The sequence below is a fragment of the Phaseolus vulgaris genome, chromosome 6, assembly GCF_051622355.1.
Source record: "Phaseolus vulgaris cultivar YP4 chromosome 6, ASM5162235v1, whole genome shotgun sequence".
Lineage (NCBI taxonomy): Eukaryota > Viridiplantae > Streptophyta > Magnoliopsida > Fabales > Fabaceae > Phaseolus > Phaseolus vulgaris.
The window spans coordinates 26,901,677-26,915,657 of NC_143503.1; the positions used below are offsets into that span (position 1 = coordinate 26,901,677).

The window sequence follows — 13,981 nt, forward strand, 5'->3', positions numbered from 1 at the left end:
CCTTCTCTACCAATCTAGAACAAACCGCAGCATAATAATTAAACTGCAAATACTATGGTTAAGGCATGCCTAATGATGGTGCAGCACTTAAATAGAGAAAACAAACACCACAACACCATCTAAAGGCATGGCTATCATAAAATCAGAGCTCTTTAAATCATTAGAATTTGGTGCATCACTAGGTAACAGCCATGTCTCAGAAACTCCACTGCTCATGAAATTGTCTTCACTTTTGGAGATATCCATTTTGAAGAATGAGAAGTTGTTGCTGTCAACAGGAAACAATGATCCTGTCACCATCTTTCATGGCTCTAAAGCACCAAACATGAGTGTTACACAGTACATGGAACGCATTTTCAAGTATTCTAATTGCAGCACTTCTTGTTTTGTGATTGCACATATATACCTGGAAAGGTTCTTTCAGAAAAAAAGTGGCTATCTCACTTCCTTCAATGCTCATCGCCTCCTCATCACTAGCATTATGGTTGCTGCCAAGTTTCTTGATGATAAGTGAGTACTTGGCAAAAATAACTTGCAAATATTATGCATCATGCATGTGACATTGTATAGCAGTTAAACATGACTTGAAAATTAGGGGTTGCAGGACTAAAATAATGAGTCTATGTGATTTTTATTGGGCTGATGTTAGATTTATTGAATGCAATGTGCATCAGCATTAAGTTCTTGCAGACTTCAATTTGTACAGGTACTATAGCAATGCTTACTTTGCCAAAGTGGGAGGAGTTAGCACAGAGGAGATGAATAGGATGGAGATAGAGTTTTTGTTTAATCTGGAATTTAGACTCTTTGTCACAACAGAGTTGTTTCTGAAGAATTGTGAGAAACTTGATAGAGCTGTTTAGAACATGTGTTATAATGTTTTCTGAGAAGCACTGATTTCTCTGAATTATATATTATGGGGACAATGATAACATGTTATTAAAAAATTTATTTTAAAAATTAATTTAGAAGTTAAATTATATTTAATGCAGGTTATAAAAAATTAATTAAGAGTAAAATCAGTACAAAGCTATGTAACACAATGATACGTACACCGATATGCATGGATACGAAGATACGTATAATCTATAAAATTCAAGATAAAAAGACTCTATTTTTTACAACTGGTTGGAAAGGATTTGTTCCTTATTTTTATAATCATAATAAAAATTTATATAATAATTTTGAGTTTTTAAATATTAATATATTTCTCTTTTTTAAAATTATATTAGACCTGTGTTAGAATTGTCAATCTAACAAATATTTTTTTGAATTGAGTGTTGATATGTATATTCGACACGGATTCACCATTTAAAAGTCTGAGCTTCATAAGTATAAAGACTATTCTATCTAAATATGTAATTAAATATTTAATTTTATTTTTAGTCTACAAGTACTCAAACCATTTTTTTTTAAATTTGAGAAATTGAAATAATCTTTCTTCAATTTTTAAAAATCTAAACGAGATTCATCCCAAGTTATAAGATTAAAAATATAATTACTGCTAATATTTTTATTGGAAGAAAAATTCTAAGAGTATATACACGAATTTTCATATTTTAATACATGCACCATAATTCATATATATAATTTGAAGAAAAGTTACATATATGAAATACGACTAAAATATTCACATAAGACTAAAATATTCATATTTATAATATGAGAAGAAATTATTTACTGATAATTTGAAATTTATAAAATCTTTAATAAACGGGTTTGATTTAGTTTTTTTTAATATATAAAATTTTTAATATTTATATATATATATATATATATATATATATGATATTTCCTTATTAAACTTTCTGCATAATGTTACAATTTGATAAAAAAAAAACCACTCTGTTTCTTTTGTCTATCATAAATATATCAATTTACTGTTTTCTTTCTAATTTATAACTAACAGTGTCAAATGATACAAAATCATATATTCTTCTAATCTTATCTAATTATGAAAATGAGGAATTTGGAAATTTATTGCAATGCAATATTTGTACACATATTCATAATTTTTAATATTTCAATATTATTTTATAAAATTTAATTTCAAGTTTTTTCATTAAAATAAAAAATAAATTAGATATAATAAGTTTTTTTTATACCTTAGTCCGTATAAAAAACTCTCATTTTTTAAACATTTGTTATACTCACTATTTAATAAATATATGAATTTTATCCTAATAATTATTTTATTAATTTTAAATTAAAAAGATTGAGATGTAATCATTAGTGAAATACGATCAATTTTAAAGATATCAAAATATTATTTAACCTCTTTTAAATATTTTTTTCTCAGGCTAACAACTATTATTAGTAATTAAAGAAATATAAATTTATTATTTTTTCAGTTTCTATTTTGTATTTATAAATATATTAAAACCTAAAAGAATACTGATGGAAAATTAAGATATTAGCCAATATAAATTATATAAAATAAATAAATAATAAACCGGTTAAAACTCATGGAAGAGAAAATAAATAGGTTTAAATATAGATGCATCACCCTAACGTCTCTACTCCGGCGGCCACTGCAAATTCTTTCCTCACAGACATCGTCATTCTTTCCTCACAGACATCGTCAATTCGGTATGACCCATCACTCTGTTCTGTTCTGCTCGCTGATTTATTCTTTTATTGTGGATGTATTCTAAAGGTCTCGTCTTTTCATGATTAAGTGCAAACCCATCTACATTAATCAAAGGTTTATCATTGTGAATGAACAAATGAGTATGTGGGTTGGATTGTTTTTGGTTGTTCTGCTTGTTAGGTGATGATGACTTGAAATTTGAATTCAGACTGGTTTGGGAATTGTTTAGGGTTTGTTCTTCTTTTATTTATGACTAGTTTCACATTCATTCCTTTCTTGGTACCTGTGTTGCACCCTTTATTTTTGGGTGGATGCTGAATGCTGCAGTTTTTTTTATTACTGGTAATTTACTCATGGCATATACAGGTTGGAGTTGAATTATAAAACAATCCATGGCTGAAGAAATGGCAATGGCGGAATCTGGAAGATCTAGGAGGAAATTTGTTAAAACGCAAGGCCGAAAGAAGTCAAATAAGAAAACAAAAGGGAGGCCATCACCACATGAACAGAAGAAAGTTAAAATAGACCAAAAAATGAAGAAACTTTTCCGCAAGCGGGCACGGGAGTATAACTCTGATGATGAAGAAGATGAGGCAACTGTCACTGCTGCCTCGGAGACTAGACTTTTGCCTTCTATCACCAATAAAAGGCCTTCTATCACCAATAAAATAATTGAGGAGGATAACATAGAAAGTGAGGATCAGTCTGGAGATGAAGGAGCTGCAGGGCCGCTAAAAAAATCGAATAAGAATGCTACTGATGTGAATAATCACAGTTCTGATGATGAAGGAGAAGATGAAAGTGAAATTCAGCCAGGAATTACAAAATTCACTGAAGGATGCAGAGCATTCAAGATGGCTTTTAGGAATGTTATGAAGAAGAGTATTCCTGATGATATGTTGGTAAGTTATTTGATTATAGGAGATTATGATTTTACAGAACATTGGGAAACTAGGTTTTTTAAGACTTGGATAATCTGCAGGGTCCAATATTGTCAGCACACAAAAAACTTGTTATAGAAAAACTTGGAGAAGAGGAAGCAGAACGCAAGATCAAGGGAGAGGCCAAAAAGGAAAAGCAGACGGTAATCTTAAATTTCATGTTGAAGGATTTTATTGTTATTCAAAGACTGTAACAATTTATTTGTATGCTCACTTTTTGTCACCCAAAAGTTTCCCTGTTTTAAATCGTAATCTTATTGCTTTTTACAGTTAGCAGAAAAGGGGCATGTCAAACCTGCTACATACTTGGACTCACATGACAAGTTTCTAATAAGTGTTGCTACAAAAGGAGGTAAATGGGTTGAATTTCTTGAATAAAAGTCTATAGCTGTTTTGATTTTTTTGACAACTTGCATCTTCTTGTTATTGATTTGGACTTTTGTTGTGACCATGCATCAAATTGGATTACTTTCAGTGGTCAAGTTGTTCAATGCTGTAAGTTTTCACTTAACATTTAACCAAATTTTGGTTTCTTCATGGATTTTGTATCTGTGTCTCTGTGATGGTTGGTATCTCTATCATTATTGAGCCTGGAGATTTGTTCACACCTGTTGCAGGTAAATAAGGCACAAACTGCTCAAAAAGGGTTGAACCCCTCAAGGATCAAGGAGGCAAAAGGTTAGTTGTTTAATGTTGTATTTCCTTTTTATTCTTATTATAGAACTACAGTACATTATTCTTGATTCTCGGTTCATTCCTATATGTTCAATTTTCTTGGATCTTAACATGCTCATTCTTGGTAATGTGTGTATAATTCTAATTATCAAATGTGTATGCTGGCAGAGATACGAAAACGGACCAAAAAAGCCTTCTTTTCAGAGTTAGGGAAACCGTCATTGCCTTCAATTGGCGCCACCACAAAGGTGATCTGTAACTGCTCATTCTCTTTTTGGTGTCAGTATTTTAAAAATGGTCAGACTGGTTTGATCTCAGTTTTGCCAGTTTATCCTCTCTTATTTTATTAAAGTTTAGCAGCAAAATCTTGAATGTGGAAAAATTTTAGTCATACTAATTTGGATGAGGATTTAACCATTAATATAAAAAATATTATTATTTGGTCTTCCATTTTGAACTTTTATATTTTATCTGGTCTGGTACAATTGTCAAACTGGTTGAACTTGGTTTGGTATTTTAAAACCAGTGTCTTCAAGTTTCCTCTAAGAAGAACATGATGTTTTAGATTTACACGACCATGAGTAATTTAGCTACCTTCTAAAATTTCTCTTTTTTCCCAATAAACTATAACAAACCTATATTATAGGTTCTTTCTTTGGCTTAGTTATCGAACTTTGTTGGTTTTTGATATGCAGGTGACTGAAGGCACGGATGACCAACAACCTGCTTGGGCTCCATTACGAGATAACTATATGCTGACAAGTTCAAAACTAAAGGATTGGGACAAAATGCCTGTAAGTATCCTTTGAAGTTGTAGTAACAGGTTACTTTTATGCTGCACAGTTTACCTTCCACTCATAACTTTGCATATCTGCAGGATAAAAACGTATCAGATGACATGGGAAGGGCTTCTGAAGATAGTAGTTCAGATGAAGATTAGTATATTAAAACTAGAGTAAGCAGTTTTGAGATATTTTTGGCGGGGAATCTGTCAGATTTAGAATATTGGAGTTGTTAAGTTGTCACTGGCAAAGGTAGAAGGAATATCTTGTAACCATACGTTTTGCTGTCAATGGAGTACTAAGACTAGTAATGAATTATTCGTATTGTAATTTCAAAAGAAATATTGTAGTTTCAAAGATCATTTATTGGTGTTGTTGGATATTCTATTTCAGCTAGAGACATGGTTAAAATGCAATATATCATAGGAATGGAAACTTTACTTTACAAGGCAATTTTATGGAATTATGATATGTCTAATCCTATAATTTAAAAATCATATGAATGTCTATTCTAACTATTATTGTGGAGTCTATGATGTCATCTTCTTTTATATTGTTACCAATTTATCTTAATTATTTAGTTTTATGTTGAGATGTGATTAAAATACATTAGATAATAGGGATATGAATCTCATATCCACCTATCAATTTTGTGATGGTTAAGTTGAATTATTAATATTGTGTTTAACACGTGTGATTTTACACTAACTATATGAGATTAGAACCGAAGCTGTTTACAATTTTTGTAGACACAATGGAAAAAATGAAATCTTGCAGTGGGTTTTAAAAAAGGAGCTTTTCTAAATTGAAAGATTCTGAATAATATAATAATTATGTGTTAAATATATATTTTTTTCTATGTAAATTGATTTTGTTCTTAGTTTAAACTTTAGGTGTCCTGATTACTCGTAATAAGGAAACTATTAAAATAAATTTGTGTTGGTTTGTGTGGGCTAGGATATCAGCAGCCTCATAGGTAATGTAAATGTTGTAAATCAGTTTGTTGTGTAATTTTTTTTTATCAGCAATCAAAATTAAATAAATGCGAATCATTTTAGGAGTAATTCAACCCTTATACAAAATATACAATGAACAACTTCTAACTTAAAGCCACCAGACTAACCAACCCAAAACACGAACCTTACTAAAAACCTAACATATGTCAAGAAATCATTCTCGTACATTCCAAAGGTTCCAAACACCAGCTAGAGAAGGAAAATGAGGCAGAACGACATTTTTCAGAAATCCAAGACCACACCTTTATTTGCACCATTACACACACTTCTGACGCGTCAGCCACCCTTCTATTAAAAATGATAGAGTTCCTGTGATTCCAGATTTCTCCCACAACCCCAACCCAAATTGTGCTCCATACATCATTAAATGAATAAAAAAACATGCTCAATTTGAACTGAGCAAAGTTTGACGAAGGATCAATGTGAGACACAAAAACACCAAACCCGCCAAGCAAAACTGCAAGCGAAAAACAAATGGCGGTGAGACTCTTCCTCCTTCCCACACAGACAACACAAAGAACTTTCCACCAACACCCCACGTCTTTCCAGATTGACCCTTGTAGCAATCTTATTCTCCAGCACCCTCCAAGTTGTAAATAAAGTAGACGGTACAGCTTTACAACTCCATAACTTACTGAAAACTGGAGAAAAATCCACCTCACAATCTCTCCTAACAAGAAAATAGGCAGAATTAACTGAAAACATCTGAAGAACCCCAACCTTACAAACTCACCTATCTGTCTCTCCTGAAGCCAGCCTAGCCTCAAGAAGTGTCTGACACAATTGATTTGTTGTGTAATAAAAATACAGTTAAGAATCAAGAGATTTAAAATTTGAATTAAAAATAAAAACCATTTTTTTATTATAAGATGAAAAATATATTTAATTTTATAATTATTGATGAAATATTATCCGCTTTTGAATTTTTAGTATGAGAAAATATGTTAGAGAATTTATTTAAAATATTTGACTAAATTATAATACATATTATTTTACTTGATTTTATAAAATTGATTTAAGTCCAAAGTCTCCCATATTAATTTTATTGTGAAAATTTGATTTTATTACAATCACAAGAACTCAAGAACTTAAATACAAATTCAAAATTTATATAAAAAAAACTTGAAACAAAATTCAATTAAAAGAATTAAATATAAAAGTTATTTTCAACTTAGTAGCTCGTTAAAGTAATTTTTTTTTAAAATTTCATTCAATGAATAAATATATATTTTTGTTTATTTTAGAACTATTAAAATGGATTTCAATTAATGTCTTAGAATCTTTTAGCCCTACACCTGTAAAGAAACTTATATTTCAAATCCCGACATATATCTTGATTTAAATTATTTATAAACTTATTTTGAAACTAAAATCAACTCGAAAATATGGGTATAAATCCCCTTGTATGTTTTTAATTTATTTATTTTATATAAATTAGTTTTAATGTATGATAAAATTATTTATTTGTTCCCCTTTAGTAAAATTTTATTCAAACATATCAGTCTGCATGAACATGCTGTGTTACATAGGAATTTACCTTTCTCACCGTAATAAAACAATGGACAGAGCATGACAATGTGATTTTCTTTCAAAGTAAAATAATCCAAATTTATTATATAATTTTTTTATCGTTAATTTATACACAAATTAATTTGAACTTTTGAAAAATATTTTTTTTTCTATAATAATTTATAACATAGACACCGATTAATATGTATATTATAAGTGTCATACATTCTTATGTGTACGATGCATATATTCGACACTAATGATTTATATATATATATATATATATATATATTTTAATGGTATTTACGGGAAAAAAAGTAAAAAGAAAAACAAGAATAAAAGCAAAATATTTTTTATTTAGTTTATGGTTTAAAAAACTAAAAAATATTAGCTTTACAATTAGTTTGAAAATTACATTTGTTAAATATTTTTGAAGAGAATTATTTAAATAGAAAATGAAGAGAAGAAGAGAAGGGAAAAGAAGAGAGAGAGATCTGAGAGAAGGAGGAAGAAGAAGGAGAAGGAAAAGGGAAACGAAGAAGAACAAGTCAAGATGATGTCGGGAAAATATACCTCCATTGACGCGCAGCAAGTTCAGGGATCTGTTCCTGTAAGTTTTCTCTGTCCGAATCTTTCATTCCGTTGTTAACTCTTCAATTTCTCACTTCTCTCTTTCATTTCTTTCAGGCTGTTCCAGATTCGCGACACGTCACTGTCAATTTTGCAGGTTCAATTCTCTCCTCTCTCTTTCTCTCATTGTGTAATGCTGGATCTGATCTTGGATTTGTAATTTCTTTGCATTTTAGATTCAAATCTTCAGACATTTCCTCCTTCTGCAACGCAGGGGAAGATCACCGCTGCTTCTGGACCTCCTCGTGATGCCGATGGTGTGTGCTAACTACACTCTGTTCATTTTTTTAATATCTTTTTTTAAAAAATAGGTTAATTAAAAGCTTCCCTTTCCCAGTGATTGGATTATTTTCTAATCCATAATGGAAGTTGTGTAATAGTAGTCTATTAGAGGCTGTGCCTTAGTTAGGACTTCACTTGAATTGTTAAGTTGACAACTTAATAAAGAAATTAGATGACATCCTAGGAACTTGGGTTTACAGACAGTGGTGATGATGCTTGAAAGGTTTTCAGTTCTTGATTTAATTATATTCCCCTGATCTAGCTTTGAATTTCATGAACTTGTCTATTCTTATGCTTTTTATCATATCTATGTTATGTGTGTGTGCCGTATATCTTATTAAATTATGCGTTGATTTGTCTGATGGGATTGTTAGAAGGTGTGCGTGAAGAGGGAACTATAGTTATCGGTAGTGCGCTATAGTAGTGAAGCAGTTGTGGGCTGCTACTAATTTTGCATTAAAGTACATTTTTGAACATGGTTGTCATGGCTGATACTGCGGCCAGAATAGCAGCCTGCTACAGCACTATAGCGGCGCTACCATGAAACATCTCGAAAACCCATATTTGCCCTTGAAATGAAACTGCGTTGTCTGTGGGAGGTGGAGTTGAGATTTTCCTTCCTCAGTCAAAGTTAAAACAAACCATTATTAGATGTAGTTCCCCATGGAACAGTTGTTAAAATCGTGATTCAGATTGTGAAATCGCATAATCCTAGGTGCCAAGCAGCCTTGTCTGTGCTGAATTGTCGCCTGGATCATTTGTGAGGAGGGCTACAATCTTCCACGTGGAATGGTTGATCCCAAGTCAGAAGTTGGCCAAATAACCAGTTTTGGAAATCCTAAAATCACTTTTTCCAATCGTGTTTCTCATTTGTTCCCTTTTGCGATCTGCTCTTGTTTGCTGGCTGCTTCTCTTTCATTATTTGCTACTGCCAGACCTTCATCCTTCACCATCATCGCTGCCCAGGGCCACTGCTGATTGCACCTCTGTTGCAAAATATGTTAATTATGATTATGTCATGACTTTTGATCAGCAGGGAATAGTGTGCTCTTATGGCGCTATGGCATTCAGAAAGCAATATGGTTTTCAATTGTGGCTTTTTGCATGCCATTGCGGTGCTACCATGCTTCAGGCTTCCAAACCCATTTTTACTCCTAAAACATTTTTTTGGGTAAAATTGTGATTTCTTCTTTATTTTCTGTTGCATTTTATGCCACAGAAACAATAGGATTAACCAACCCTTCTTCCTTGACTATTTTACAGAAAGTTAACCGTGTTTTGCCATTTGTTCCTTAATACTTTTCAGGACTATTTTCTTTTGCGTGTTTTATTCTTTCTCCTTCCTTTAAGGTTCCTAGTCATATTCTGCTCTTTTTTTTTATCTAATTTGTTATGTTTCTTTTTTTTCCACCAATTTCACTATCATCTTTAATTTTTCTGACATATGTCCGAAAACTGTCTTGAGTTATTATTTTTTATGAATTTCTTTAATTTTTCTTTTGGTTTGATTTTTTATGTACAGTATAAATTTAGTTTGTATTATAGTATTTAAAATATAGGCCATCCCACTTCCCTCTTTTAAGGTTAAGTTATGATTATGTTTTTTTACACCTGTCTTGTTATTTTTTGTTTAAGTATCGACATGAAAATAATTAAATTTTGGTTCATAGAAAAAATTATAGATATCCCAATCATTTATTGAAGTTGTGATGATGTTAAAGAATTTTTCATGTAAGGACTGAGACCTAAAATATTCATCATGTGTAGGGACCAAATATGTGGAGTTTTTTACATGGAGGAGTTAACATAATGTTTAATTTCTTTTTACAGTGTAGAGATTTATACAAAAATGTTGTCAAGTATAAAGACCAAATTTAATATCATAACTTCGATAGATGGTAGTGACTAATCTGTAAAAGGTTTTTCATATTCAAATGTAGGATTTTTTTCATGTAAGGAATAAAACAAAAAAAAAATAGTGTCAGTTTTTTAGGGACTAGCTCAATCTCGTGAGCCATCTCACCAAGGGTTTGAGCCGGTTTGGGTTGGAAAAATTATAGTTTTTTTTAATTGTAGGCCAAATTGAACCCAACTTACTTAACCAACGGGTTAAATACATCAAGTGAGTAGGAGGTGGGTTGACTCGTAATCCACCAACAACAATCCTTTATAATTTTTTTGATTATAATTATTTACTTCTTTTAATTATGTAGGTTGACACTTTGGTTTTTTTAATACTAGAATGTTGTTCAATAGTATTTGAATTGTTTAGATGCTTAATTTATTTGTTTGTCCAATTATATTAGTCAACACTTTGATTTTTTATTTACTATCTTTATAATATCACTTTCTAATTGTAGTTAATGTTTAGTGAAATAGGTGCACCTTGATTGTAATACTATAAATAGGTGGGTTGAATCAATCCACTTTGATTGTATTGTAATAAATATATGATATAAGTCAGGAGAGTAAAATATGTTTAAATGAGACAACCCACTTAACGCATCAACTCGTGGTAGGTCGAGCCAGTTTACAAAATTTCTCACTCACCAAAAAGTGAGTTGTGTTGAGTTGACTTGTTTTTAGTTCAACCCGTGTAAGCCGAGTTGGCTCACTTTGATACCCCTAACCTAACTATATGTATATGATAAATTATGCAATATAAAGTTTCAAGATTTCACTATGGTATTTGGGGGCGTGTCTGCAAAGTGTTGCTATTCGATATTGATAACTATGGACTTTGGTGGAAACTGTGCAGGCAATTTGGATGGATGTGATGTGATGCTGACACCTATTAACGTACTTTGTATAATTGTGTTACAGAGATGACTGTTACTACCGACTTAGAGTCAAAGCCAGTCCATGCATTTTTTTCCTGTTGTGTTTGGTCCGATTTGAATCTTGCACCTATTTCTTTTACTCTAGAGGCTGATTGATGCATATTACTTACGGAAATGCTTTCTGTTGTACTTTTGGCAATTTTATTTTATGGTTGGAGCTGTTACTTTCAATTATTTTTCTTGGATATCTGTTTGACATGTTTGTGTTGAGTTATTCGTCCATTTTATGCAGATTCATTTTCAAAACCTATATCTGGTTCTGATGAACCCCAGCAGGGTGGTTGGTTTCGGACTTTTACAGTTGCCGCTTACAAACCATACTTTGATGTTGACACTTCAGATGTTCTTGAGAGGATTATAGACTCACTATTTCCATTCAGAGGATCATTTAATGAAAAAACTGCTACCAACCCTGATTTGTGAGTGGACTGTCTTTTTTCCATGTCATATTGACTGAACTACTACCAATTTGCGGTGTTGATTTCTGACGTTTTTGAAATTATGATATGCACATTGTTAAATATAATTTTTATGGATAAATGGTGTAGCTATGTTGTTGTGGCCAGTTTTAATATGCTAATATCTTCCAAGCTAAAGTCATGTCTTTAATGATCTGTTTGTTTTGTTTCATTTTTATGTAAAAATTTATTGAAGTATCTTCTGTGGCCTAATCTCTTATCACTTAATACTGGTGTCTGGACAAGATGATGTTCGCCATTTTTTATTCTTGGAGAACAACACTTTTATAACTTTGTCGTAAAATGAGTGAATTTTGTGCATGTAATTTTTAGTTCACATAAATATATGCAGGTATGGTCCATTCTGGATTTGCACTACCTTAATATTTGTAGCAGCATCTATTGGCACCTTTGTGACATATGTAGCACACAAGCTGAAGAGCAAGGAATGGAACTATGACATAAATCTGGTGACTTGGTCTGCTGGTTTGTTTTATGGCTACGTTACCATAGTTCCTCTTTGCCTGTATGTAATCCTGAAATACTTCTCTGCACCTGCGGGCCTTGTGCAACTATTCTGTCTATATGGGTATTCCTTGTTTGTCTTTATTCCGGCCTTGGTAAGTTGTTGTTCTTCATTTTTCTGCCTTTAATTTTAAGGAAACATGGAATATGACGTCTGCTTTGTATTGTATTCTCAAAAGTCAAACCCCCTTTGTTTTATGCAGTGTATGTCAATTGTGCCACTGGATATATTTAGATGGGTGGTTGCAGGTGTGGCCGGGTTCATGTCTGCGACATTTGTGGCACTTAACCTCCGGGCACATATCAAATCAGCTGGTGAAAGGTGGTTCTTGATTGTTGCTGGCATTTTTCTGTTGCAGCTGGCTCTAGCCGTTGTACTAAAAATTTACCTCTTCACAGTATCAGTTTAAGAGGAAACTGGACATCATGACTGAAATATATAGAACGAAGGTATAGCTTTTTGGCACTTTAGAATATGTAGCTGAAACACAATCCAAAGATTAAATAATCATGTATTCATTCATTTGTGGCAATATAGAGGCGATAACTTGTGATTATCATAACTACAAGCTCTTGTCTTTTGATGTTGTTAATGCAAGTTATAAGGCTTACTTCAGTGATTTTTTGTTACGCCTGTAAATTAAAGCTTCTATTATTAATTATTGGGGCTGAGTTTTGGATGATTTTTTACTAATCGAAGTTCGGACTGTGCGGATCGATGATTAGAATGTTTAAAACTCCTCCAAAATTACCTCGAGTGAAAGATACGAAGTAGTTCTTTTCTGAAAGTATGTTCTGGGTGCTCCAATGGAACACGAACAGCAACAACCATAGAAGTTTCATTTAAAACCTTGGTTTGCAAAATGTTATCCAAATAAATAGGTAAGCATATATTATAAACTCTCTTTTCACATTAACCACACACATCTCTAAATGGGTGGCTAAAAAGTTTTCATCACTACAGAGCATAAAAAATTTGAGTCACTCGTTTTTGTGCAGTCCTATGACGTTCACGCCCTTTTTGACAGTCCCTTGCTGAACGTATCTGGATTTGCTTGAGTTCTGATCGTTCTTTTGTAATGGCATCAACCTTGGATAAGCCCGAGTCTTGCTTAGATTAGGATTGTGGGTGTGTACCTCAAACCAAAATGGTAATTCATAATTGTATGACATGTAAAAAGCTTTCACTGCAGAACTTTGGATTGTTTTCTTTCAAGATTAATTTCTTTCCAAATGATAAATATTATTGAAATAGGTTTTTTTTAAAGTCTTCATTCGTATGGTCAATAATTAACCCCTGATAAGACATTCAAAAGACTCAAATATCTGCCAATTTTGTCATACTTTCTCGATATCAAACACATACATAGTAGAGTCACAAAAGTGACAATTAAAATTGGTTTTCATATCATCTTATAGGATTTTTATCTCAGGATTTCTGATCCTATTTGAAGACCCTGTAATGTAGTTTTTTTTTTCTTGAATCAGGTCAAATTTGTACATTTTACTAAATCTAGCTTTTTTGAATAATCTGCCGACATATTAGAGTAAAAAGTTTGAAATGAAAGCTGATAAAATCTGGAGTATGTAACTATGCTTGAGTGCTTGACACATTTTCAACTTGAGCACAGCTTGGACATGATATGGCTCTGAAGAAAGTCAAACTACAGGGATTAAGCAAAATCTACCAAAACATTAGTGTAGAATATTCAAATAAAGTAGAAAAAATTCAA

At 31.9% G+C, this 13,981-nt stretch overlaps 3 protein-coding genes across 3 annotated transcripts; all 3 read left to right on the forward strand.

The window, feature by feature from the left end:
- Nucleotides 1–42: 42 nt before the first annotated feature.
- LOC137833105 (Cyclin family protein) lies at nucleotides 43–987 on the forward strand. The gene is made up of 2 exons (XM_068641478.2): nucleotides 43–510; nucleotides 707–987. The coding sequence occupies exons 1-2, from the start codon at nucleotides 128–130 to the stop codon at nucleotides 861–863; spliced, it is 540 nt and encodes a 179-aa protein (XP_068497579.1). The 5' UTR covers nucleotides 43–127; the 3' UTR covers nucleotides 864–987.
- A 1,489-nt stretch (nucleotides 988–2,476) lies between these two features.
- LOC137831700 (Rrp15p protein) lies at nucleotides 2,477–5,375 on the forward strand. The gene is made up of 9 exons (XM_068639484.2): nucleotides 2,477–2,589; nucleotides 2,957–3,492; nucleotides 3,573–3,674; nucleotides 3,802–3,883; nucleotides 4,007–4,026; nucleotides 4,149–4,209; nucleotides 4,375–4,454; nucleotides 4,902–5,000; nucleotides 5,084–5,375. Exons 2-9 carry the CDS (start codon nucleotides 2,983–2,985, stop codon nucleotides 5,144–5,146), a joined length of 1,017 nt encoding a protein of 338 aa, XP_068495585.1. The 5' UTR covers nucleotides 2,477–2,589; nucleotides 2,957–2,982; the 3' UTR covers nucleotides 5,147–5,375.
- Nucleotides 5,376–7,947: 2,572 nt separating this feature from the next.
- Nucleotides 7,948–12,864, forward strand: LOC137831705 (uncharacterized). Its single transcript, XM_068639488.1, has 6 exons — nucleotides 7,948–8,123; nucleotides 8,201–8,240; nucleotides 8,320–8,400; nucleotides 11,498–11,684; nucleotides 12,076–12,343; nucleotides 12,452–12,864. The coding sequence occupies exons 1-6, from the start codon at nucleotides 8,067–8,069 to the stop codon at nucleotides 12,656–12,658; spliced, it is 840 nt and encodes a 279-aa protein (XP_068495589.1). The 5' UTR covers nucleotides 7,948–8,066; the 3' UTR covers nucleotides 12,659–12,864.
- The last annotated feature ends 1,117 nt before the right edge of the window (nucleotides 12,865–13,981 follow it).